General features: G+C 64.2%; 2 protein-coding genes across 18 annotated transcripts; one reads left to right on the top strand and one right to left on the bottom strand.

Moving 5' to 3' along the window:
• Positions 1-272: 272 nt before the first annotated feature.
• On the bottom strand, positions 273-12,701 carry BABAM1 (BRISC and BRCA1 A complex member 1). 3 transcript variants are annotated; one of them, XM_059869911.1, is made up of 8 exons: positions 11,372-11,776; positions 10,616-10,674; positions 8,883-9,003; positions 7,906-7,984; positions 7,214-7,238; positions 5,629-5,758; positions 3,441-3,527; positions 273-1,810 (listed from the first exon to the last, which is right to left on the bottom strand). In XM_059869911.1, exons 1-8 carry the CDS (start codon positions 11,714-11,716, stop codon positions 1,607-1,609), a joined length of 1,050 nt encoding a protein of 349 aa, XP_059725894.1. In that variant the 5' UTR covers positions 11,717-11,776; the 3' UTR covers positions 273-1,606. The 3 variants fall into 3 exon arrangements, with proteins under 3 accessions (XP_059725894.1, XP_059725895.1, XP_059725893.1); XM_059869912.1 differs by having other exon boundaries at positions 3,441-3,524; XM_059869910.1 differs by lacking the exons at positions 273-1,810; positions 3,441-3,527; positions 5,629-5,758 and adding exons at positions 5,839-6,307; positions 12,592-12,701.
• Positions 12,702-13,697: 996 nt separating this feature from the next.
• Positions 13,698-22,630, top strand: USHBP1 (USH1 protein network component harmonin binding protein 1). Of its 15 annotated transcripts, none has more exons than XM_059869904.1 (15): positions 13,698-13,815; positions 14,777-15,018; positions 15,164-15,384; positions 15,518-15,582; positions 15,663-15,790; positions 15,862-16,071; positions 16,166-16,330; positions 16,484-16,560; positions 16,832-16,972; positions 17,722-17,801; positions 18,143-18,551; positions 18,631-18,862; positions 19,686-19,928; positions 20,006-20,097; positions 20,955-22,301. In XM_059869904.1, the coding sequence occupies exons 2-15, from the start codon at positions 14,779-14,781 to the stop codon at positions 21,343-21,345; spliced, it is 2,694 nt and encodes an 897-aa protein (XP_059725887.1). In that variant the 5' UTR covers positions 13,698-13,815; positions 14,777-14,778; the 3' UTR covers positions 21,346-22,301. The 15 variants fall into 15 exon arrangements, with proteins under 15 accessions (XP_059725887.1, XP_059725880.1, XP_059725886.1 ...); XM_059869897.1 differs by lacking the exon at positions 13,698-13,815 and having other exon boundaries at positions 14,265-15,018; positions 18,695-18,862; positions 20,955-21,249; positions 21,315-22,301; XM_059869903.1 differs by lacking the exon at positions 13,698-13,815 and adding an exon at positions 22,315-22,630 and having other exon boundaries at positions 14,266-15,018; positions 18,695-18,862; positions 20,955-21,077.
• Positions 22,631-24,803: the final 2,173 nt, after the last annotated feature.

The raw sequence follows: 24,803 nt of genomic DNA, 5'->3' as shown, positions 1-24,803 counted from the left end.
TCGCCCATGTCCGTGTCCCCATCCCTGTTCCTGTCCCCTGCCCATGTCCCTGTCCCCTGCCCATGTCCCCGTCCCCATCCCTGTCCCTGTCCCCTGTCCGTGTTCCTGTCCCTTGCCCATCTCCCTGTCCCCATCCCTGTCCCCGTCCCCGCCCATCTCCCTGTCCCCTCCCCCGCCCATCTCCCTGTCCCTGTCCCCTCCCTGTCCCTGGTGGCCAGAGGGAAGGGTCACTCCGGGCTGTCCCCACGGGGTTGGGACACACACACACACAGTCACCCACACCCCTCGGGTTTTATTTTCTCCTCCTGTCCCGAACCCCAACCACCCAAATCTGCATTTTTCCCACCAATGCCATCGCTGCTGCGACATATGTCCTAAAAACGGGGACTGGCCTTTGTCACAGGGCAGGGCTGTCGCCTCGGGGTGGCCTGTCCCCTCACGGGGCGGGGCTGTCCCCTCAGAGGGTGGCCTCGCTGGCAGGGCTGTCCCCTCTCTCGGAGCTGTCCCCTCAGGGGGTGGCCTGGCCCTCAGAGCTGTCCCCTCTGTCAGGGCTGTCCCCTCAGGGGGTGGGACTGTCCCCTCAGGGGGTGGGACTGTCCCTTCAGAGGGTGGGACTGTCCCCTCAGGGGTGGGACTGTCCCCTCAGGGGGTGGCTTTGCCCTCAGGGCTGTCCCTTCCCTCAGGACTGTCCCCTCAGTTGGTGGCAGGGCTATCCCCTCAGGAGTGGCAGGGCTGTCCCCTCAGGAGGTGGCCTGTCCTCCCAGGGGTAGCCTGTCCCCTCAGTTGGTGGCTTCCCCCTCGGGGCTGTCCCCTCAGAGGGTAGCAGCCCTGTCCCCTCAGCTGGTGTCCCTGTCCCCCTCGGGGCTGTCCCCGTGGCCTGTCCCCATCCCCTCAGCTGGTGTCCCCGTCCCCCTCGGGGCTGTCCCCATGGCCTATCCCTGTCCCCCTCGGGGCTGTCCCCATGGCCTATCCCTGTCCCCTCAGCTGGTGTCCCTGTCCCCCTCGGGGCTGTCCCTGTCCCCTCAGCTGGTGTCCCTGTCCCCCTCGGGGCTGTCCCCATGGCCTGTCCCCGTCCCCATAGCTGATGTCCCTGTCCCCCTCGGGGCTGTCCCCGTGGCATGTCCCTGTCCCCTCAGCTGGTGTCCCTGTCCCCCTCGGGGCTGTCCCCGTGGTGTGTCCCCGTCCCCTCAGCTGGTGTCCCTGTCCCCCTCGGGGCTGTCCCCATGGCCTGTCCCCGTCCCCTCAGCTGGTGTCCCCGTCCCCCTCGGGGCTGTCCCCGTGGCGTGTCCCTGTCCCCTCAGCTGGTGTCCCTGTCCCCCTAGGGGCTGTCCCCGTGGCGTGTCCCTGTCCCCCTAGGGGCTGTCCCCGTGGCGTGTCCCTGTCCCCCTCGGGGCTGTCCCCGTGGCCTGTCCCTATCCCCCTCGGGGCTGTCCCCGTGGCCTGTCCCCGTCCCCTCAGCTGGTGTCCCTGTCCCCCTCGGGGCTGTCCCCGTGACCTGTCCCTGTCCCCTCAGCTGGTGTCCCTGTCCCCCTCGGGGCTGTCCCCGTCCCCTCAGCTGGTGTCCCTATCCCCCTCGGGGCTGTCCCCATGGCCTGTCCCTGTCCCCTCAGCTGGTGTCCCTGTCCCCCTCGGGGCTGTCCCCGCCGTCCAGCAGCCCGTAGCAGGCGTGGCTCTGGCAGGGCCGTTGCAGGGGATGCGCCAGCAGCTTGGCCATGCAGTTGTGCAGCTCCAGCGCCGGCCCCGCCAGCGCCACCTCGTACTTGTAGCTGGTGCCCTTGGTGTCCAGGCTGCCAAAGAACCCAAACATGTCCTGGGCAGGGGACAGCGAGGGGTTAAATCTGCCTCCTGCTGCTCTCAAATCCTTCAGAGATTTCTGCCTTTTGTCGCCCAAAAATCCCCCCCAGAATCTGTCCGGGTGTCACCCCGCTGTTGGTGATCCCCAGTGTGCTCTGGCCTCCAGAATTCCCCACAAACCCATCCCATTGCCACCCCATTTCCCCTAAATCCCCCATTCCCACCCCATTTTCCCCTAAATCCCTCCATTCTCACCCCATTTCCCCTAAATCCCTCCATTCCCACCCCATTTCCCCTAAATCCCCCATTTCCACCCCATTTCCCCTAAATCCCTCAATTTCCACCCCATTTCCCAGTTCCCACCCCATTTCCCCTCAATCCCCCCATTTCCCCCAAACCCCCCCATTCCCACCCCCATTTCCCCCAAAACCCCCAATTCCCACCCCAATTTCCCATAAATCCCCAATTCCCACCCCATTTCCCCTAAACCCCCCTAAATCCCACCCCATTTTCCCCTAAACCCTCTAAATCTCACTCCATTTCCCCTAAATCCCTCCATTCCCACCCCATTTCCCCAAAATCCCCCCATTTCCACCCCATTTCCCCTAAATCCCTCCATTTCCACCTCATTTCCCAATTCCCACCCCATTTCCCCTAAATCCTCCATTTCCACCTCATTTCCCCTAAATCCCTCCATTCCCACCCCATTTTCCCCTAAATCCTCCATTGCCACCCCATTTCCCCTAAATCCCTCCATTCCCACCCCATTTCCTCTAAATCCCCCAATTCCCACCCCATTTCCCAATTCCCACCCCATTTCCCCTAAATCCCCCATTCCCTCTCAAATCCCCCAATTTCCCCTAAATCCCCCATTCTCACCCATTTTCCCCAAACCCTCCCCCCATTCCCACCCCATTTTCCTCTAAATCCCATTCCCACCCCATCTCCCCCTAAGTCCCCCCAATTCCCTCCCCATTTCCCCATTCCCACCCTATTTCCCCTAAATACCCCAAAATCCCACCCCCATTCTCCCCTAAATCCCCCAACTCCCACCCCATTTTCCCCAAACCCCCCCTTCCCACCCCATTTTCCCTCTAAATCCCATTCCCACCCCATTTTCCCCTAAACCCCCCTAAATCCCACCCCATTTCTCCCTAAATCCCAAATCCACCCCATTCCCCCTCAAACCCCCCAATTCCCACCCCATTTTCCCCCATTCCCACCCCATTTCCCCTAAAACCCCCTAATTCCCATGCCATTTCCCCTAAATCCCCCAATCCCACCCCATTTTCCCCTAAACCCCCAAAATTCACCCCATTTTCCCCTAAACCCCCCTAAATCCCACCCCATTTCCCCTAAATTCCCCCATTCCCCCCCCATTCCCCATCTTTTTTTTACCTCAATCCCCCTTTCCCCCAATTCCCCTTTTTTCCCCCAAAACCCCTCCCCACACCCCCTCCAACCCCCATTCCCACAAAATTAAAAAAATGAGAATAAAAAAGGAAAAACGAGGACGAAAAAGGGGAAAAACGGGGGAAAATGAGGGGGGAAAAGGCAGAATTTGGGGGAAATTGGGGGAAATTTGGGAAATTTGGGGGATTTGGGGTAAATTTGGGGTAAATTTGGGGGATTTTGGCCCTTTTCACCTTCCAGCTGCTCTCGTCTTCCTTCTCGTCGGCCCCGTTGTGGATGTAAACGACGTCGAAGAAGAAATAGGGGCACTGCAGCAGCTTCTGGGGGAAAAAAGGGGGAATTTGGGGACTTTGGGGGCAGAGCTGGGGGAAATGGGGCAGGAAAAAGGGATTTGGGGTGGGAATGGGGGATTTGGTGGGAAAAGGGGATTTTGGGTGGAAATGGGGGATTTTGGGGTGGGAATGGGGGATTTGGGGTGGGAATTGGGGATTCGGGGTGGGAATGGGGGATTTGGGGTGGAAAAAGGGAGATTTTGGGAGGAAATGGGGGATTTTGGGGTGGGAAAAGGGGATTTGGGGTGGGAATGGGGGATTTGGGGTGGGAAAAGGGAGATTTTGGGGTGGAAATGGGGGATTTGGGGTGGGAAACAGGGGATTTTGGGGTGGAAATGGGGGATTTGGGGTGGGAATGGGGGATTTTGGGGTGGGAATGGGGGATTTTGGGGTGGAAATGGGGGATTTTGGGGAGGAAATGGGGATTTGAGTGGGAATGGGGGATTTTGGGGTGGGAAATGGGGGATTTTGGGTGGGAATGGGGGATTTTGGGGTGGGAATGGGGGATTTGGGGTGGGAAATGGGGGATTTTGGGGTGGGAATGGGGGCTTCGGGGTGGGAAATGGGGGATCTGGGTGGAAATGGGGGATTTGGGGGGGAAATGGGGGATTTTGGGTGGGAATGGGGGATTTTGGGTGGGAATGGGGGATTTTGGGGTGGGAAAAGGGAATTTGGGGTGGGAATGGGGGATTTGGGGTGGGAATGGGGGATTTGGGGGGAAAAAAGGGGATTTTGGGGTGGGGAAAAAGGGGATTTTGGGGTGGGAATGGGGGATTTTGGGGAGAAAATGGGGGATTTTGGGTGGGAATGGGGGATTTGGGTGGGAATGGGGGATTTGGGGTGGGAAAAGGGGGATTTTGGGGTGGGAAAAGGGGGATTTGAGGTGGGAAATGGGGGATTTGGGGTGTCCCAGACCTTGATGGGCTCCCCCCCGCATAAGTGGGGGACGTTGGGGTTTTACGGGGGGGTTTTGGGGTGTCCCAGGGGGATTTTGGGGCACCCCAGGTAGGATTTTGGGGTGCCCCAGACCTTGACGGGCTCCCCCCCGCAGAAGTGAAGGATTTTGGGGTGTCCCAGGGGGATTTTGGGGTGCCCCAGGTAGGATTTTGGGGTGCCCCAGGGGGATTTTGGGGTGGAAATGGGGGATTTTGGGGTGCCCTAGGGGGGTTTTGGGGTGTCCCAGGGGGGTTTCAGGGTGTCCCAGGGGGTTTTGGGGTGTCCCAGGGGGATTTTGGGGTGCCCAGGTAGGATTTTGGGGTGCCCCAGACCTTGACAGGGCTCCCCCCGCAGAAGTGGGGGACGTTGGGGTTTTACGGGGGGATTTTGGGGTGCCCCAGGGGGATTTTGGGGTGTCCCAGGGGGGTTTCGGGGTGCCCCAGGGGGATGTTGGGGTGTCCCAGGGGGATGTTGGGGTGGAAATGGGGGATGTTGGGGTGTCCCAGGGGGTTTTGGGGTGCCCCAGGGGGATTTTGGGGTGTCCCAGGGGGATTTTGGGGTGTCCCAGGTAGGATTTTGGGGTGCCCCAGGGGGGTTTTGGGGTGGAAATGGGGGGTTTTGGGGTGCCCTAGGGGGATTTTGGGGTGTCCCAGGGGGATTTTGGGGTGCCCCAGGGGGGTTTTGGGGTGGAAATGGGGGGTTTTGGGGTGCCCTAGGGGGGTTTTGGGGTGTCCCAGGGGGGTTTCAGGGTGTCCCAGGGGGTTTTGGGGTGCCCCAGACCTTGATGGGCTCCCCCCCGCAGAAGTGAAGGATTTTGGGGTGTCCCAGGGGGGTTTCGGGGTGCCCAGGTAGGATTTTGGGGTGCCCCAGGGGGTTTTGGGGTGCCCCAGACCTTGACGGGCTCCCCCCCACAGAAGTGGGGGACGTTGGGGTTTTATGGGGGGATTTTGGGGTGCCCCGGGGAGATTTTGGGGTGGAAATGGGGGATGTTGGGGTGCCCCAGGGGGATTTTGGGGTGCCCTAGGGGGGTTTTGGGGTGGAAATGGGGGATGTTGGGGTGCCCCAGGGGGATGTTGGGGTGCCCCAGGGGGATTTTGGGGTGCCCCAGGGGGATGTTGGGGTGTCCCAGGTAGGATTTCGGGGTGCCCCAGACCTTGACGGGCTCCCCCCCACAGAAGTGGGGCTGGCAGCGCGGGCGCCCGAACACCAGGATGGTTCTGACCACGAAGGGCGGGGGGATGGTCTGGACATTGTCGGTCACCGGCAGCTCCACCTTCTGCTGGCTGGGACAGAGGGGACACTGAGGGGACGCTGAGGGGACAGCCAGGGGACAGCCAGGGAACAGGGACAGGGACAGGGATGGTCTGGACATTGTCGGTCACCGGCAGCTCCACCTTCTGCTGGCTGGGACAGAGGGGACACTGAGGGGACAGCCATGGGGACAGCCAGGGGACAGCCATGGGACAGCCAGGGGACAGGGATGGTCTGGACATTGTCGGTCACCGGCAGCTCCACCTTCTGCTGGCTGGGACACAGAGGGGACACTGAGGGGACACCGAGGGGACACTGAGGGGACAGCCATGGGGACAGCCAGGGGACAGCCATGGGGACAGGGACAGGACAGCCAGGGGACAGCCATGGGGACAGGGACATTGTCGGTCACCGGCAGCTCCACCTTCTGCTGGCTGGGACAGAGGGGGGACACCGAGGGGACACTGAGGGGACAGCCATGGGGACAGGGACAGGACAGCCAGGGGACAGCCATGGGGACAGGGACAGGGACAGGGATGGTCTGGACATTGTCGGTCACCGGCAGCTCCACCTTCTGCTGGCTGGGACAGAGGGGACACTGAGGGGACAGCCATGGGGACAGCCAGGGGACAGGGACAGGACAGCCAGGGGACAGCCATGGGGACAAGGACAGGGACAGGGATGGTCTGGACATTGTCAGTCACCGGCAGCTCCACCTTCTGCTGGCTGGGACAGAGGGGACACTGAGGGGACAGCCATGGGGACAGCCAGGGGACAGGGACATTGTCGGTCACCGGCAGCTCCACCTTCTGCTGGCTGGGACAGAGGGGACACCGAGGGGACACTGAGGGGACAGCCATGGGGACAGCCATGGGACAACCAGGGGACAGCCATGGGGACAGGGACATTGTCGGTCACCAGCAGCTCCACCTTCTGCTGGCTGGGACAGAGGGGACAGTGAGGGGACAGCCAGGGGACAGCCATGGGGATAGCCATGGGGACAGGGACAGGACAGCCATGGGGACAGGGACAGGACAGCCAGGGGACAGCCATGGGGACAGGGACAGGGTGGCACCCATGGGGACAGGGACAGGGTCGGGGGGCACACAGGGGGACAGGGATGGGACAGGGTGGCAACCATGGGGACAGGGTCAGGGACCCATGGGGGACAGGGACGGGACAGGGGAGCGGGGACAGGGTCAGGACAAGGGGGCACCCAGGGGGACAGGGGGCAGCCATGGGGACAGGAACAGGACAGGGACAGGAATGGGGTGGCATCCATGCGGACAGGGTGGCACCCATAGGGACAGGGAAGCACCCATGGGGACACGGGGGCACCCATGGGGACAGGGACAGGTGGCACCTCCTGTGGCAGCCATGGGGACAGGGACAGGACAGGGACAGGGGACAGGGTGGCAGCCACAAGGACAGGGCTCAGGTGCACCCTCCAACCCCCCCGGAACGTTCCAGAAGCCCCTGGTGCTCACATGAGGTTGAAGAGTCCGTCCAGATCTGAGCTTTGGGTCAAGGCTGGTCCTGCCACCTGTGCCACCCCCAGGGCCACCCCCAGGGCCACCCTGACACCTGTGCCACCCCCAGGGCCACCCCCAGGGTCACCCAGACACCTGTGTCACCCCCAGGGCCACCCCTGACACCTGTGCCACCCCCAAGGCCACCCTTGACACCTGTGCCACCCCCAGGGCCACCCTGACACCTGTGCCACCCCCAGGGCCACCCCCAGGTCCACCCCGGCACCTGTGCCACCCCCAGAGCCACCCCTGACATCTGTGCCACCCCCAGGGCCACCCAGACACCTGTGTCACCCCCAGGGCCACCCTGGTATCTGTGCCACCCCCAGGGCCACCCCGGCACCTGTGCCACCCCCAGGGTCACCCCCAGGGCCACCCTGACACCTGTGCCACCCCCAGGGCCACCCCCAGGGTCACCCTGACACCTGTGCCACCCCCAGGGCCACCCTTGACACCCAGGTGGCACCCAGGACACCCCGATGCCACCTAAGGGACCCCAGTGACACCCTGCCGGCCCCGATGGCAAAGAAGGGACACCGCTGGCACCCAGGGGACACCCAGGGCCACCCAGGGGACACCCAGGGGACACCCAGGGGACACCCAGGGGACACCCAGGGCCCAGGCTGGCAGCCGGTGGCACGGCAGGATACTGAAGGACTGGCACACGACGGTGTCCAGGTCGTAGAGGCAGCTGCAAACCTCGCGGGGGTCTGACGTGAACCCCGAGAGCTGCGGGGACACCGGGCTGGCACCGGGCCTGTCCCCACCCTGTGCCCATCCCTTGTCCCCACTGTGTCCCTGTGCCCACCTCTGTGTCCCTCCCTGTCCCGGTCCCCATCCCTGTCCCCTGTCCCCACCCTGTGCCCGTCCTCCCTGTCCCCTTGCTATCCCCGTGCCCGTGTCACTCACTCTGTCCCTGTCCCCATTCTTGTCCCTGTGCCCATCCCTGTCCCTCCTGTCCCCCTGTCCCTGTGCCCGTGTCACCCACTCTGTCCCTATCCTTGTGCCTGTGTCAACCCACCCTGTCCCCACCCCACCCCTGTCCCCACCCCGCCCCCATCCCCATCCCTGTCCCTGTCCCCACCCTGCCCCTGTCCCCATCCCTGTGGCTGTCCCTGTGTCATCCACCCTGTCCCTGTCCCCAACCTGTTCCTGTGCCCATCCCCATCCCTGTCCTCATCCCTGTGGCTGTCCCCGTGTCACCCACCCTGTCCCTGTCCCCACACCATCCCTGTCCCCGTGTCCCCCACTCTGTCCCTGTACCCATCCCTGTCCCTGTCCCACCCTGTCCCCGTGCCTGTGTCACCCACCCTGTCCCTGTCCCCACCCTGTCCCCACCCCATCCCTGTCTCCATCCCTGTGGCTGTCCCCGTGTCCCCCACTCTGTCCCTGTCCCCACTCCGTCCCTGTCCCCGTGTCCCCCACTCTGTCCCTGTGCCCATCTCTGTCCCTGTCCCACCCTGTCCCTGTCCCCACCCCGTCCCTGTCCCCACCCCATCCCTGTCCCTGTGTCCCCCACTCTGTCCCTGTCCCCACTCTGTCCCTGTCCCCACCCTGTCCCCACCCTGTCCCTGTCCCTGTCCCACCCTGTCCCTGTCCCTGTCCCTGTCCCTGTCCCTGTCCCCACCCAGGTGGCGTCGTTGTTCACCACCACCAGGGCGAACTCGTGGCTTTTGTCGATTTTGTGTTTGGTCCTGACGAACATCTCGATCATCTTCTGCGCCACCGTCAGCGCGTTGCTGCGGCACCTGCGGGCAGGGGGCACGGGGCACGGGGCAGGGGGCAGGGGTCAGGGCACCCCACACAGACCCCAAACACCAGGCCCCAAACACCAGACCCCAAACACCAGACCCCAAACACCAAACCCCAAACATCACACAGACCCCAAACACCAAACCCCAAACACCAAACCCCAAACATCACACAGACCCCAAACACCAGATAGACCCCGAACACCAAACACCACACAGACCCCAAACACCAGACCCCAAACACCAAACACCACACAGACCCCAAACACCAGACAGACCCCAAACACCAAACACCACACAGACCCCAAACACCAGACCCCAAACACCAAACACCACACAGACCCCAAACACCAGACAGACCCCGAACACCAAACACCACACAGACCCCAAACACCAGACCCCAAACACCAAACATCACACAGACCCCAAACACCAAACCCCAAACATCACACAGACCCCAAACACCACACAGACCCCAAACCACAAACACCAAACCCCAAACATCACACAGACCCCAAACCCCAAACACACAGACCCCAAACATCACACAGACCCCAAACACCAAACCCCAAACATCACAGACCCCAAACACCAAACCCCAAACATCACACAGACCCCAAACACCAGACAGACCCCAAACCCCAAACCCCAAACCCCAAACATCACACAGACCCCAAACCCCAAACCTCAAACACCAAACCCCAAACATCACACAGACCCCAAACACCAATCCCCAAACATCACACAGACCCCAAACACCAAACCCCAAACACCACACAGACCCCAAACATCACACAGACCCCAAAAACCAAACCCCAAACACCAGAGAGACCCCAAACCCCACACAAACCCCAAAAAACAAACCCCAAAAACCACACAAACCTCAAACAGCCAAACCCCAAACACCAGACCCCAAAAACCAAACCCCAAACAAACCCCAAACCCTGAACACACAAACCCCAAACACACAAACCCAAAAACCACCCCGACCCTAAATCCCCAAACCCCAAACAGCCAAACCCCAAAAACCACACAAACCCCAAATACACAAACCCCAAACCCCAAACCCCAAACCCCAAACACACAAACCCCAAACCCACAAACCCCAAACACACCCAAACCCCTGCCTGGCACCCCAAAACTGCACCTGGCACTGACAGGCACCAGGTCAGGGACCCCAAAACCAGGGAGCACAGGGACAAGGGACAGGGGACAAGGATGGGCACAGGGACAGGGACAAGGGACAGGGGACAAGGATGGGCACAGGGACAGGGACAAGGGACAGGGAACAGGGATGGACACAGGGATGGGCACAGGGGACAGGGACAAGGATGGGCACAGGGACAGGGACAAGGGACAGGGGACAAGGATGGGCACAGGGACAGGGACAAGGGACAGGGGACAGGACAAGGGACAGGGATGGGCACAGGGGACAGGGATGGGCACAAATCAGCGCTGGGGCTCAGGGCCCCAAAGCCAGCTCCCCCAGCACTCTCCCCTGTCCCCGTCCCCTGTCACTGTCCCTGTCCCCATCCCCTGTCACTGTCTCCTGTCCCTGTCTGTCACCATCCCCTGTCCCCATGCCCTGTCCCCGTGCCCTGGCACTGACCCGTTGAAGGACTCCAGTTTGGGCACTGCCATCTCCTCAGCCAGGTCCAGGCAGATGATCTGGAGGGAGGGAGGGGGCATGGCTGAGACCCCCGAGTGTCCCCAGGGACCCCCAGAGTGCCCCCAGTCCCCCCAATCCCCTCCCAGTCCTCCCCAGTCCCTCCCATTTTCCCTCCATCCCCTCCCATCTCTCCCCAATCCCCTCCCAGTCCATCCCAGTCCCTCCTCATCCCCTCCCAGTCCCCCTCAAACAATCCCCGCAATTCCCTCCCAATCCCTCCCAGTCCCTCCCAGTCCCCCCCAATCCCCACCCAGTCCCTCCCAATCCCCACCCAGTCCATCCCAGTCCCATCCCAGTCCATCCCAATCCCCACCCAGTCCCTCCCATCTTCCCTCAATCCCTTCCCAGTCCCATCCCACTTCCCTCCCACTCCCTCCCAGTCCATCCCAATTCCCTCCCAGTTCCCCCCAGTCTCTCCCAGTCCCCCCCAATCCCTCCCATTTTCCCTCAATCCCCTCCCAGTCCATCCCAGTCCCCCCCAATCCCCTCCCAATCCATCCCAATCCCCTCCCAGTCCCTCCCACTTCCCTCCCAGTCCATCCCAATTCCCTCCCAGTCCCCCCCAATCCCTCCCATTTTCCCCCAATTCCCTCCCAGTCCATCCCAGTCCCCTCCCAGTCCCCCCAGTCCCATCCCACTCCCCTCCATCCCCTCCCAGTCCATCCCAGTCCCCCCCAGTCCCTCCCAGTTCCTCACCACCTTCTCGGGGCAGTTCACCCGCGGTGTTCTCACGGTCACCTCCCCGTGCTGCCCGTGCTGCCCGCTGCCCGGGCCGTGCCAGGCCGTGCCAGGCTGCCCGGGGGGGCTGTGCCCGGCGCTGGCCGCCTCCCCCTCGCCCTCGCTCCGGTTCCCCGGGGCCTCCCCCCGGTTCCCCGGGGCCTCCCCCCGGTTCCCCGGAGCCTCCCCCCGGTTCCCGGCGCTGCCCGGCCCGCTCGGGGCTCGGTCCTCGGCGCCCTCGGGGTTGGAGCGGGTGCGGGGCCGAACTTCTGGAACCTTCTCCTCCTCGTCCTCGGCAGCGCTGCCCGGCTCCGACGTGTCCATGCTGAAACTGGGGGGAGGGGCTGGCACCCCAAAATCGGCGGGGTTGGGGGTGCTGTGGGGCTGGGAGGCCAAAAATGGGGGATGAGATGGGACCCCAAAAATGGGGGATGAGATGGGACCCCAAAATCAGGGGGTGCTATGGGGCTGGGACCCCAAAATCGGGGGGTGCTATGGGGCTGGGACCCCAAAATCGGGGGGTGCTGTGAGGCTGGGACCCCAAAAACGGGGGATGAGCTGGGACCCCCAAAATCGGGGGGTGCTGTGGGGCTGGGACCCCAAAAACGGGGGATGAGATGGGACCTCAAAATCGGGGGGTGCTGTGGGGCTGGGACCCCAAAATCGGGGGGTGCTGTGGGGCTGGGACCCCAAAAACGGGGGATGACCTGGGACCCTAAAATCGGGGGGTCGGGGGGCTGGGACCCCAAAAACAGGGGATGAGCTGGGACCCCAAAATAAGGTGGTGCTATGGGGCTGGGACCCCAAAATCAGGGGGTACGCTGGGGTTGGGACCCCAAAATCGGGGGTTCTCTGTGTCCGGGACCCCAAAATCAGCGAGTTTGGGGGGGGCTGTGGGGCTGGGACCCCAAAAACGGGGGTCGGGGGGCTGGGACCCCAAAATCAGCGTGTTGGGGGTTTTTTTGTGCCTGGGACCCCTAAAGTGGGGAGATGCCGGTGTGGGCCCCCTCCCCACGCACCCCCATTCTCGCACCCCCTTTCCCACGACCTCCCCCGTCCCACGCCCCCATCTCCTCCCGCTCTCCCTTCTCCACCTCCTCCCCACGCTCCTGTTCGCCCCGGACCCCCCAAAACTTCCCCAAACCCCTCAAAACCCCCCTGAACATCCCCCCAAAGCCCCCCGAGCCCCCCGCGCTCACCGCCCGCCGCCGCTCGGGCCCCGCCGGAAATGGCGCCGCGCGAGGGCTGCTGGGAGTTGTAGTCCCTCGGGTACCCCGCTGCCACTATGGGGAGGAGCCCCGAACACTTCCCCCCGCCCCCGTCCCCTCATGCACCCCCTTCGCCGCATTCCTCCTCGTTCGATTTCGCCCCCTGAGCCCCCCAAAACCCCCCTGAGCCCCACCCGAGCCCCCCGCGCTCACCGCTCGCAGCCACTCAGGCCCCTCCGGGAATGGCGCCGCGCGAGGGCTGCTGGGAGTTGTAGTCCCCTTGCTGCCACCACGGGGGGACTCCCGAGCGCCGAACGCCTCCCCACGATCCCGTCCCCTCACGCACCCCTTTCCTCACATCCTACTCCGTTCGTATTCGCCCCTGAGCCCCCCAAAACCCCCCTGAACCCCCCAAAGCCCCCCGCACTCACCACTCTGGCCCGGCCCGTTCCGCCGGAAGTGGCGCCGCGCGGAGGCTGCTGGGAGTTGTAGTCCCCCCTGGACCCCCGGCAATGCCCCCGAACACCGCCCCCCGCCCCAGAAATGCCCCTCTAAACTGCGCTGCGCCTCTGCCGCACCCCAAACATCGTGTGGACCCCCCCGAACGGCTTCCTGCACCCCAGATATCCCCGTGCACCGCCCTCTGCACCCCAAACCCTCGCGTTTTACCCCAAACATCCACGCGCACCCCCAAAACTGCCTCCCGCACCCCAAATGTCGGCGTGCACCCCCCAAACATCCTCCTGCACCCCAAATATCGATGCGCGCCCCCCCACTTCACCCCATACACCCACCCGCACCCCAAACACCCATGCGCACCCCCAAACCCCCGTGTACCCCCCCCAGAACCGCCTCCCACGCCCCAAATCCTCCCGCACCCCAAATTCCCCCTCAGCACCCCCCACACTTCTCACAGCACCCCAAAGCTCTCCCTGGCCCCCTGCACCCCCCAAAAGCGTTTTGGGGTCCCCGTCCCGTTTCGGGGGTGCTCCGTGGGGTGGGGGTGGCACCGCCCTGGCACCGGGGAGGGCACGGCCACACGGGGGGCGGGGGGGTTTGGGGGAGTTTGGGGTTTTTGGGGGGTTTTTTGGGGGGGCAGAGCACCCCAGAAGGGCCCCGCGGTGCCCCCCAGGCGGGGCAGCTGAACGGTTAAAGGAAGAGGAAATCCCGGCAGGAACACGGCCGGGACCGGAGGCGCTGCCCGAGCTACCGGAGGTGCCGCGGGATGGGAGGGGAGCGGGAGGGAACGGGAATGGGGGAGGGGGGACCGGGAGGGAACGGGAATGGGGGGGGGAACGGGGGGGGGGGGGACCGGGAGAGAACGGGAATGGGCGGAGAACGGGGGGAACGGGGACAGAACGGGGGGACCGGGAGAGAACGGGAATGTGGGGGGACCGGGGGGAACCGGGACAGAACGGGGGGACCGGGAGAGAACGGGAGCTGGGAGAGAACGGGGAAGAACTGGGGGGAGACCGGGGGGAACCGGGACAGAACAGGAACAGGGACAGAACAGGAATGTGGGGGAATCGGGGGAGAACCGGGAGAGAACGGGAACTGGGACAGAACAGGAACCGGGAGAGAACGGGGCGAACCGGGACAGAATGGGGGGAACCGGGACAGAACGGGAACCGGGGCGAACCGGGACAGAATGGGGGGAACCGGGACAGAACGGGAACCGGGGGGAACCGGGAGAGAACGGGAACTGGGACAGAACGGGGAGAACTGGGGGGGACCGGGAGAGAACGGGAATGTGGCGGGGACCGGGGGGAAACTGGGAGAGAACGGGGGAAATCGGGACAGAAGGGGAACGGGGGGGAACTGGGAGAGAACGTGAACCGGGACAGAACGGGGGGGAACAGGGACAGAACGGGAACCGGGGGAACCGGGACAGAATGGGAGGAACCGGGACAGAACAGGAACAGGGAGAGAATGGGAGGAACCGGGACAGAGCAGGGACCTTGGGATGGAACTGGGACCTACTGGGAGCCGGGGTGTGAGACTGGGATTGAGCAGAACCCCAGGGTGGAGCTGGAACAGAACGGAAACCGGGAGAGAACGGGAACCTCGGGACAGAGCCGGATCCCCGGTGTGGAACTGGGACAGAACGGGACCCTGGGGTGGAACTGGGAGGGAACTGGGACCTACTGGGACCTTTATTGTGGGATTGGAACCCCAGGGATGGAACCGGGAGAGAACGGGAGCGGCGGGATGGAGCGGGGCCTGGCGGGACCCTCGGTGTGGAGCCGGGATGGAACGGAGCCCCAGGGTGGGACTGGGACCGACTGGGAGCCCGGGTGGGGAACCAGGACACCCCGGAGCCCCAGCTGGGAACTGGGACGTGCTGGGAGCCTCAGAGTGGAACTGGGACGTGCTGGGAGCCCTGGGAGACGCGGGCAGGACGAGCCCGGCATGGAGGAGGTGAGCGGACCCCACCCAGGACCGGCCCCACCCGGGACAGGGGCTCCCCGTGCCGCCTTCCCGGTGGAATTCCCTCTCCGGACACCGGGACGGGGCTGGTGGCCCAGCGGGCCGGGCTGGTGGCCACAGCTCCTCCCTGTGCCAGGAGAGCCCGGTAGGTGCCACCCGCTGTGCCCCCGGGGCTGAACGGGGCACGGGCACCCCCACGGGCACCGCGGCCCGGCCCCCGCGCCAGGAGGAGGAGGAAGAGGAGGAGGAGGAAGATGATGAGGAGAGTGACACGGACGTGGCCGGTGACACCGAGGACATCCTGCTGCTGGCAGGGGCGGTCCCGCGACAGCAGCGGCGACAGCAGCGCCCCGCCAGGTACTGGCACCGGGAGCGCCACCCGCGGGACCGAGGGGACACCGGGAGCGCCACCCTCGGGGACACCGGGAGCGCGGGGACACCGGGAGCGCGGGGACACCGGGACCTCACCGTGCCCTTCCTCGCCCTGCAGGGAGGATGAGGACGGCTGGGACGCCACCGCCACTGTCCCCACTGCCGGCGCTGCCAGCCCGGAGGGTGAGCGCCGCCCCCGTGCCACCACAGGTGCCACCACCGCGCTGTCCCTGCCCTGACGGCGGCCGTGTCGCTGTCCCCAGCGCGCAGCCCGGATCTCTTCGAGCGCCTGCAGCACGCCGTGAGCTCCCTGGAGCGCGCCGCCTTCTCCCGCCACCGGCAGCCCCCGGCGTGGCCACGGCCCGCCCCGGCGTGGCACCGGGCGCTCCAGGTGAGCCTCGCCACGCCCGCGGTGCCCACGGCGGCACAGCGGGCACGGACTGACCGGCCTGGCACGGGCAGAGCCTGCAGGAGCTGAGCCAGACGCCTGGCTGGGCGCACCGCTGCTGGCCGGAGGCGGCGGCGGGACCGGGGCTACCGGCGGAGGTGGCGGCGGCGGCGGCGAGGAACGCGAGCCTGCGGGCAGCCCTGGGCCAGCGGGACGAGGAGCTGGGCCAGGCCACGGCCGCTCTGCGGGCGCTGCGGGGCGAGCGGGAGCGCCTGCAGGGCAAGGTGGGTGCGGGGCAGCGGGTGGTGCCACCCTCGGGGTGTCACCGTCGGGATGTCACCGGAGCGGTGCCGGTGCTGAGCCCCGTGTCCGGTTCAGGTGCGGGACCTGCGGGAGGCGCTGGCCAGGCTGGAGGAGCCGGGGGAGTCTGGCAGTGACACCCCCGGGGTCGGTGACACCGCCGGGACTGGCGACACCCCCGGAGTCAGTGACAACCCCGGGGTCGGTGACACCCCCGGGCCCAGCAGCCCCCCGGGGCACCGGGTGAGTGCGGGGCCGGGGCACGGGTGGGTCCTGCCCGGCACGGGGCTCTGGGGTCCCCTCTGCGCGATGCCGCCCGGGCTGGTGGCGGCGCTCGGTCCCTCGGGGTGCCGCCCCCCGGGGCCGCTCCCCTCCATGTCGCCCCCTCCCCTGCAGCCCCGCGCCCCGCTGTCCCCCCAGCCCTCGGCGGGCCCCGGCCGGGAGCAGGAGGAGCGGCTGCAGCAGCTGCAGGGGTGAGTCCCCCAAACCCTGAATCCCCCCGAACCCCGAGTCCCCCCCGAACCCCAAGTCCCCCCAAACCCCCCTGGGGACACTGAGGCACGGCCCCGGTGCCCCCAGGTCTTCGTTCTGTCCCAGTTCCACCCCAGTTCCCCCCGTTCTGTCCCAGTTCCCCCGGGAGCTGCAAGGGTGGTTCCCCCCCGAACCCCGAGTCCCCCCCGAACCCCGAGTCCCCCGAACCCCTGGGGACACTGAGGCACGGCTCCGGTGCCCGCGGGCCCGCAGGGTGCTGGCGCGGCTGCAGGAGGCGAACCGGGAGCTGCTGGCGGCGCTGGGCGAGTGCAAGGGCGAGGCGGAGCGGCTGAGCATGGAGCTGGGGCGGCGGGAGGCGCGCTGCAGCGGGCTGGGGCTGGCGCTGCGCTGCAGGTGACACTGGGGACACGGGATGGGGACAGGGGACACGGGATGGGGACAGGAGACAGGGATGGGGACAGGGGATAGGGATGGGGACAGCCCCACTGAGCTGCAGCGGGCTGGGGCTGGCGCTGCGCTGCAGGTGACACTGGGGACAGGGACACGGGATGGGGACGGGGGACAGCCCCACTGAGCCCCTTGTCCCGCTGCAGCAGGCTGCGGCTGGCGCTGAGCTGCAGGTGGCACGCGGGACAGGGGACACGGGATGGGGACAAGGACAGGGGACAGGGATGGGGACAGCCCCACTGAGCTGCAGCGGGCTGGGGCTGGCGCTGCGCTGCAGGTGACACTGGGGACACGGGACGGGGACAGGGGACACGGGATGATGCAGAGATGCAGACAGTCCCCTGAGACCCTCAGGATGGGGATGGGGATGGGGACAGGGATGGGGAGAGTCCCCTGAGACCCTCGGGATGGGGACAGGGATGGGAGCAGAAGTGGGAATGGGGACAAGGATAGGGACAGGGATGGGGACAGAGCCCCGAGACTCTTGGGATGGGGACCTGAATGGGGACAGGGATGGGGACCTGAATGGGGACAGTCCTGCTGAACCCCTGGGGATGGGGACAGGAATGGGGACAGGCAGGGATGGGATGGGGACAGGGATCAGGATGTGGACTCGGATGAGGATGGGGACAAGGACGAGGAACGGGGACAGGGACAGGGTTGGGGACAGTCCCCCTGAGCCCCCTGTCCCCCAGCGAGCGCTGCGGGGGGGCCTACGCCGCCCTCCTGGACCTGGTGCGGGCAAAGGTGGCATCGGAGGGTGGCACCCGTGGGGGTGAGTGACAGCGGGGGGACAGGGGGGGCTGCGGGTGGCTGGGGGATTATGAGGGGGGGGATACTGGGGGGATACTGGGGAGTGACTGGGAGGAGACCGGGGGGATACTGGGACTGCTGGGGAGAATACTGGGGGGATACTGGGGAGGATACTGGGGGGGGATACTGGGGAGGATACTGGGGGGGATACTGGGAATACCGGGGAGGATACTGGGAGCAATCAGGGAGGATGCTGAAGGGATGCGTGAGGCACACGTGGGGATACTGGGAGGATGCACGAGGGATACTGGGAAGTACTGGAAGGAGTTCGGGGGGATGCAGGGAGCTTGTGCGGCATCCCAGTGCCCCCCACACCCCCCTGCGGGCACCCGTGGGCAGCGGCACCGCCCGCACCGGGAACCGGCCCCGCCACAGCGGAACCGAGCCCGGGCCGCGCACCGGGAACCGGCCCCGCCACACCGGAACCGAGCCCGGGCCGCGCACCGGGAACCGGCCCCACCACAGCGGAACCGAGCCCGGGTCGTGCACCGGGACCCGGCCCCGCCACACCGGAACCGAGTCCGGGCCGTGCACCGGGACCCGGCCCCGCCACAGCGGAACCGAGCTCAGACCGCACACCGGGACCCGGCCCCGCCACACCGAAACCGAGCTCAGACCACGCACCGGGAACCGGCCCCGCCACAGCGGAGCCCCCGGGGCCAGCGGAGGCGGACAGCCGCGAGGACCCCGCGGCCAGCCCCGGGGCTCCCAGGTACCGGGGGGCGCGGGGGTCCCGGCGCTGAGCCCCCCCCGGGTGCCCCGTGCCCACCGCCGCCGTGCCCGCCCCGCAGCCCCCGCGGGGTGACGGAGGAGGCGGCGCTGCGGGAACTCATCCGGCGGCTCCGCGCCGAGCAGGCGGCGGTGGAGGGGTCGCTGCTGGACGCCGCCGAGCCCTCGGAGCCCCCCCGGGAGCGCGACCCCCGGGGCCGGGCGGAGCGGGCGCTGCGGGAAGCGCGGGCGCTGCTGCCCGGCTGGAGGCGGCCGGAGAAGGAGGAGCTGCTGCAGGAGCTGGCGGTGCTCAAGGTGGGCTTGGGATCCTTGCCTCCATCGATCCCTTCCTGGATCCCTTCATGGATCCTTCCTGAATCCTTTCCTGCGTTCTCCCCTGGATCCTGCATGGATCCTTCCCTGAATCCTTTCTTGGATCCCTCCTTGGATTGCTCCATGGATCCCTCCCTGAATCCTTCCTTGGGAGCCTCCTTGGATCCCTCCCTGGGTTTCTTCATGGATCCTTCCCTGGATCCTTCCCTGAATCCTTCCCTGGATCCCTTCATGGATCCTGCATGGATCCCTCCCTGAATCCTTCCCTGGATCCCTTCACGGATCCTTCCCTGAATCCTTTCTTTGGTCCTTCCCTGGATCCTTTCTTGGGTCCTTCCCTGGATCCCTCCATGGATCCTTCCCTGAATCCTCTCCTGCGTCATTCCCTGAATCCTTCCATGATCCCTCCCTGAATCCTTCCTTGGGAGCCTCCTTGGATCCCTCCTTGTATCCCTCCCTGGGTTTCTTCATGAATCCTTCCCTGAATTCTTCCCTGGATCCCTCAATGGATCCCTCCACGGAACCTTCCCTGAATCCTTCCTTGGATCCCTTCATGGATCCTTCCCTGGATCCTTCCCTGAATCCTTCCACGGATCCTTCCTTAGATCCTTTCTTGGGTCCTTCCCTGGATCCCTCCGTGGATCCTTTCCTGAATCCTCTCCTGCGTCCTTCCCTGAATCCTTCCACGGATCCTTCCCTGGATCCCTCCCCGGATCCCTCCCGGATCCCTCCCGGATCCCTCCCCGCTCCCTCCCCGCTCCCTCGCTGTCTCCCCGGCCGTGCCTCAGTTTCCCCGCGGTGCCAGGAGGCGCTGGCGGAGCTGCGGACGCGGCTGCAGCTGGCGCAGAAGGAGAAGCGAGCCCTGGAGCTGCTGCTGGCCGCGCACGGGCCCCGCGAGGCCGCGCTGCGCCTCCTGCTGCGGGAGCGGCACCGGGAGCGGCACCGGGAGCGGCACCGGGAGCGGCACCGGGAGCCGGACGGGCGGGACGGAGCCTCCGGCACCTCCGGCAGCAGCTCCGGCGGCAGCTCCGGCAGCAGCTCCGAGGAGGTAGGGATGGATCCCGCGGGCGGTTCCCGGGATTTGGGGGATGCCGAGGGACGGGAGACAGCCGGGAATGTCTGCAGGAGGCGCGGCTGGGGCGGGGGGCAGCGATGGCCCCGGGGAACCCCCCGGACCCGCAGAGAACGAGGGAGGAGCTGCTCCGGATCCGGGCCAGGTGAGGGGTGGGGACTGTGGGGGATCGGGAATGTGTGGGATTGGGAATGGTGAGGGGTCGGGAATGGTGAGGGGTCGGGAATTGTGTGGGGTCAAGAATGGTGTGGGGCTGGGATTGTTTGGGGTTGGGAATGGTGAGGGATTGGGAATTCTGTGGGGCTGGGAATTGTTTGGGATTGGGAATGCATGGGGTTGGGAATTGTGTGGTGTTGGGAATTGTGTGGGGCTGGGATTGTGTGGGGTTGGGAATTGTGTGGGGTCGGGAATGGTGTGGGGCTGGGATTGCTTGGGATTGGGAATGGTTTGGGACAGGGAATTGTTTGGGATTGGGAATTGTTTGGGATTGGGAATGTGTGGGGTTGGGAATGGTGAGGGGTTGGGAATTCTGTGGGGCTGGGAATTGTGTGGGGATTGGGAATGGTGAGGGGTTGGGAATGGTGAGGGGTTGGGAATGGTGAGGGGTTGGGAATGGTGAGGGGTTGGGAATTGTGTGGGGTCGGGGAATTGTGTGGGGCTGGGAATGTGTGGGATTGGGAATTATTTGGGATTGGGAATGCATGGGGTTGGGAAGTGTGTGGGGTCAGGAATGTGTGGGGTTGGGAATGGTTTGGGACAGAGAATTGGGTGGGGTTGGGAATTGTGTGGGGTTGGGAATGGTGTGGGACCGGGAATTGTGTGAGGCTGGAATGGTGTGGGATTGGGAATGGTGAGGGGTTGGGAATTGTGTGGGGTTGGGAATTGTTTGGAGCGGGGAGTTCTGTGGGGCCGGGAGTCCTGTGGGGCCGGGAGTCCTGTGGGGCCGGGAGAGGTGCAGTTTGGGCTCGGCGTGGCCCTGGTGGCACTGCCCCGTGTCCCCAGGACGGAGCAGCTGCGCGGCCGTGCCCGGGAGCTGGCGCTGGCCCTGGAGCGGGGCAGCGCTGCCAGCCGTGCCCAGCAGGGCCACAGCGCCACCGTCACCTCCGAGCTCCTCCAGGCGCACAGGTGGGCACCGGGACCGGGTCCCCTGCGTGTCCTGCATGTCCCTGGGTCCCCTCGGTGTCCTGAGTGTCCCCTGGGTGTCCTGCATGTCCCTGGGTGTCCTGGGTCCCCTGTGTCACCTGGGTGTCCTGGGGGTCCTGAGTGTCGCTGGGTGTCCTGCATGTCCCTGTGTCCCCTGGGTGTCCTGAGGGTCCTGAGTGTCCCTGGGTGCCCTGGGTGTCCTGCATGTCCCTGTGTCACCTGGGTGTCTCAGGTCTCCTGGGGGTCCTGAGGGTCCTGGGTCCCCTGGTGTTCTGGGTGTCCTGAGTGTCCCCTGGGTGTTCTGGGTGTCCTGAGTGTCCCCTGGGTGTCCTGCATGTCCCTGGGTCCCCTGAGTGTCCCGAGGATTCTGAGTGTCCTGAGGGTCCTGGGTCCCCTGGTGTCCTGGGTGTTCTGGGTGTCCTGAGTGTCCCTGGGTGTCCTGAGTGTCCTCTGGGTGTCCTGAGTGTCCCTGGGTGTTCTGAGTGTCCCCTGGGGGTCCTGAGTGTCCCTGGGTCCCCTGGCGGTCCTGGGGGTCCTGAGTGTCCCTGGGTGTCCTGGGTCCCCTCTGTGTCTTGAGGGTCCTGGGTGTCCTGGGTGTCCTGCATGTCCCTGTGTCCCCTGGGTGTGCCGGGTGTCCTGGGGGTCCTGAGGGTCCTGAGTGTCCCTGGGTGTCCTGCATGTCCCTGTGTCCCCTGGGTGTCCTGAGTTTTCTGGGTGTCCTGTGTCCCCTGGGTGTCCTGCGTGTCCCTGGATGTCGTGGGTCCCCTGTGTCCCCTGGGGGTCCTGCATGTCCCTGTGTCCCCTGTGTCCCCTGGGTGTTCCGGGTGTCCTGGGGGTCCTGAGGGTCCTGAGTGTCCCTGGGTGTCCTGCATATCCCTGTGTCCCCTGGGTGTCCTGAGTGTCCTGCATGTCCCTCTGTCCCCTGTGTCCCCTGGGTGTCCTGCATGTCCCTGTGTCCCCTGGGTGTCCTGAGGGTCCTGAGTGTCCCTGGGTCCCCTGGGTCCCCTCAGTCCCCCTGACTCCCCTTGGTTCCCTGCACTTCTGGAAGCCCTGACTCCCCTCATTCCCCTGGCCCCCAAAACCCCCAGCTCCCCCAAATCCCCTGACTCCCTAAACCCCCAAACCCCCTGCTCCCCCGAATCCTCCCGTCTCCCCCCGAGCCCCGGTGATGTCCCGGTGCTGTCCCGGTGCTGTCCCGGTGCTGTCCCGGTGCCCGCAGCTCGCTGGCCCTGGCGTACCGCGGGGCGCGGCGCAAGCAGGCGGAGCAGCTGCGGCGGCTGCAGGCGCGGGCGGCGGCGCTGCGGGGCCAGCACGGCCGCAGGGAGCGAGCCCTGAGCCGGACACTGCGGGAGCTGCAGAGAGGAGGCGAGACCTGCATCTAGAGAACCCCGGGAATCCCTGGGGAAACACAGAAATCCCTGGGGAAACGCAAAAATCCGTGGGGAAACTCGGAAATCCATGGGGACACTTGGAAATCTATGGGGACACTTGGAAATCTATGGGGAAATCTGAAAATATATGGGGAAATTTGAAAATCTGTGGAGAAACCTGAAAATCCGTGGGGAAACCCAAAAATCCCTGGAGAGCCCTGAAAATTTGTGCTGAAATCTGAAAATCCATGGGGAGCCCAGAAATCCGTGGGAAAACCCAAAAATCCGTGGGGAAAGCCAAAAAACCCCTGGGGAAACCTGAAAATCCGTGGGAGCCCCAAAAATCTATGGGGAGCCTCAGGAATCTATGAGGGAAATGTGGAAATTCATGGGGAAATCTGAAAATCTATGGGAAGCTCTGGAAATCCCTGGAGAAACTCAGAAATCCATGGGGACACTTGGAAATCTATGGGGAAATCTGGAAATCTGTGGAGAAACCTGAAAATCCTTGGGGAAACCCAAAAAAACCCTGGGGAAATCTGAAAATCTATGGGGAGCCCCGGAAATCCCTGGGGAAACTCGGAAATCCATGGGAAAACCTGAAAATCCATAGGGAAACCCAAAAAACCCCTGGGGAAACTCGGAAATCTGGGGGGAAACCCCAAAATCCATGGGGAGCCCCAGAAATCCATGGGAAAACCTGAAAATCCGTGAAGAAACCCGAAAATCTGGGGGGAAATCCGAAAATCTGTGGGAAAACTCGGAAATCTGTGGGGAAATCTGAAAATCTGCAGAGAAACCTGGAAATCCTTGGGGAAACCCAAAAATCCATGGAGAGCCCCAGAAATCCCTGGGGAGCCCCGGAAATCCATGGGGAAACCCCAAAATCCATGGGGAAACCCCAAAATCCGTGGAGAAATCTGAATATCCGTGGGGAAACCCCAAAATCTGTGGGGAAACCCCAAAATCCGTGGGGAAACCCCAAAATCCGTGGAGAAATCTGAAAATCCATGGGGAAACCCCAAAAATCCGTGGGGAAATCTGAAAATCCGTGGGGAAACCCCAAAATCCGTGGAGAAATCTGAAAATCCATGGGGAAACCCCAAAAATCCGTGGGGAAACCCCAAAAATCCGTGGGGAAACCCCAAAATCCGTGGAGAAATCTGAAAATCCATGGGGAAACCCCAAAAATCCGTGGGGAAATCTGAAAATCCGTGGGGAAATCTGAAAATCCATGGGGAAACCCCAAAATCCGTGGAGAAATCTGAAAATCCGTGGGGAAACCCCAAAAATCCGTGGGGAAACCCCAAAAATCCGTGGGGAAATCTGAAAATCCGTGGGGAAACCCCAAAAATCCGTGGAGAAATCAAAAAATCCGTGGGGAAACCCCAAAAATCCGTGGGGAAACCCCAAAATCCATGGAGAAATCCCAAAATCCATGGGGAAACCCCAAAAATCCGTGGGGAAATCTGAAAATCCGTGGGGAAACCCCAAAAATCCGTGGGGAAACCCCAAAATCCGTGGAGAAATCTGAAAATCCGTGGGGAAACCCCACAAATCCGTGGGGAAATCCAAAAATCCGTGGGGAAACCCCAAAATCCGTGGAGAAATCTGTAAATCCGTGGGGAAACCCCAAAAATCCGTGGGGAAACCTGAAAATCCGTGGGGAAATCTGAAAATCCGTGGGGAAACCCCAAAAATCCGTGGAGAAATCAAAAAATCCGTAGGGAAACCCCAAAATCCGTGGGGAAATCCCAAAATCCGTGGGGAAATCCCAAAATCCGTGGGGAAACCCCAAAAATCCGTGGAGAAATCAAAAAATCCGTGGGGAAACCCCACAAATCCGTGGGGAAATCAAAAAATCCGTGGGGAAACCCCACAAATCCGTGGGGAAACCCCACAAATCCGTGGGGAAACCCCAAAAATCCGTGGGGAAACCCCAAAATCCATGGAGAAATCCGAAAATCCGTGGGGAAACCCCAAAATCCGTGGGGAAATCTTGAAAATCTGTCCGGGGTCTGTCCGGTGTCTGTCCAGTGTCCGTGTCCGTGTCCGGGGGCCCGGCTGACCCCGGGGTCAGAGGTCAGGGCTCGGCGACCCCGGGGTCAGAGGTCAGGGCTCGGCCCCTTTTGAGATTGAAATTCTCTTTGTGCGGGGTCAGGGCCTGTGACAGGCGGGGCCACCTCGGGGCTGGGGACAGCAGGGGACAGGGCAGGGGGCAGGGGGCAGGGGATAGGGCAGGGGGCAGGGGATAGGGCAGGGGGCAGGGGATAGGGCAGGGGGCAGGGGACAGGGCAGGTGGCACTGGGACAGGGCAGGGGGCACTGGACAGGGCAGG

This window comes from Haemorhous mexicanus, chromosome 29 (genome assembly GCF_027477595.1).
Source record: "Haemorhous mexicanus isolate bHaeMex1 chromosome 29, bHaeMex1.pri, whole genome shotgun sequence".
NCBI classification, from domain to species: Eukaryota; Metazoa; Chordata; class Aves; order Passeriformes; family Fringillidae; genus Haemorhous; species Haemorhous mexicanus.
Note: the sequence above shows the minus strand (reverse complement) of the source record. Positions and strands in the feature narration are given on the sequence as shown.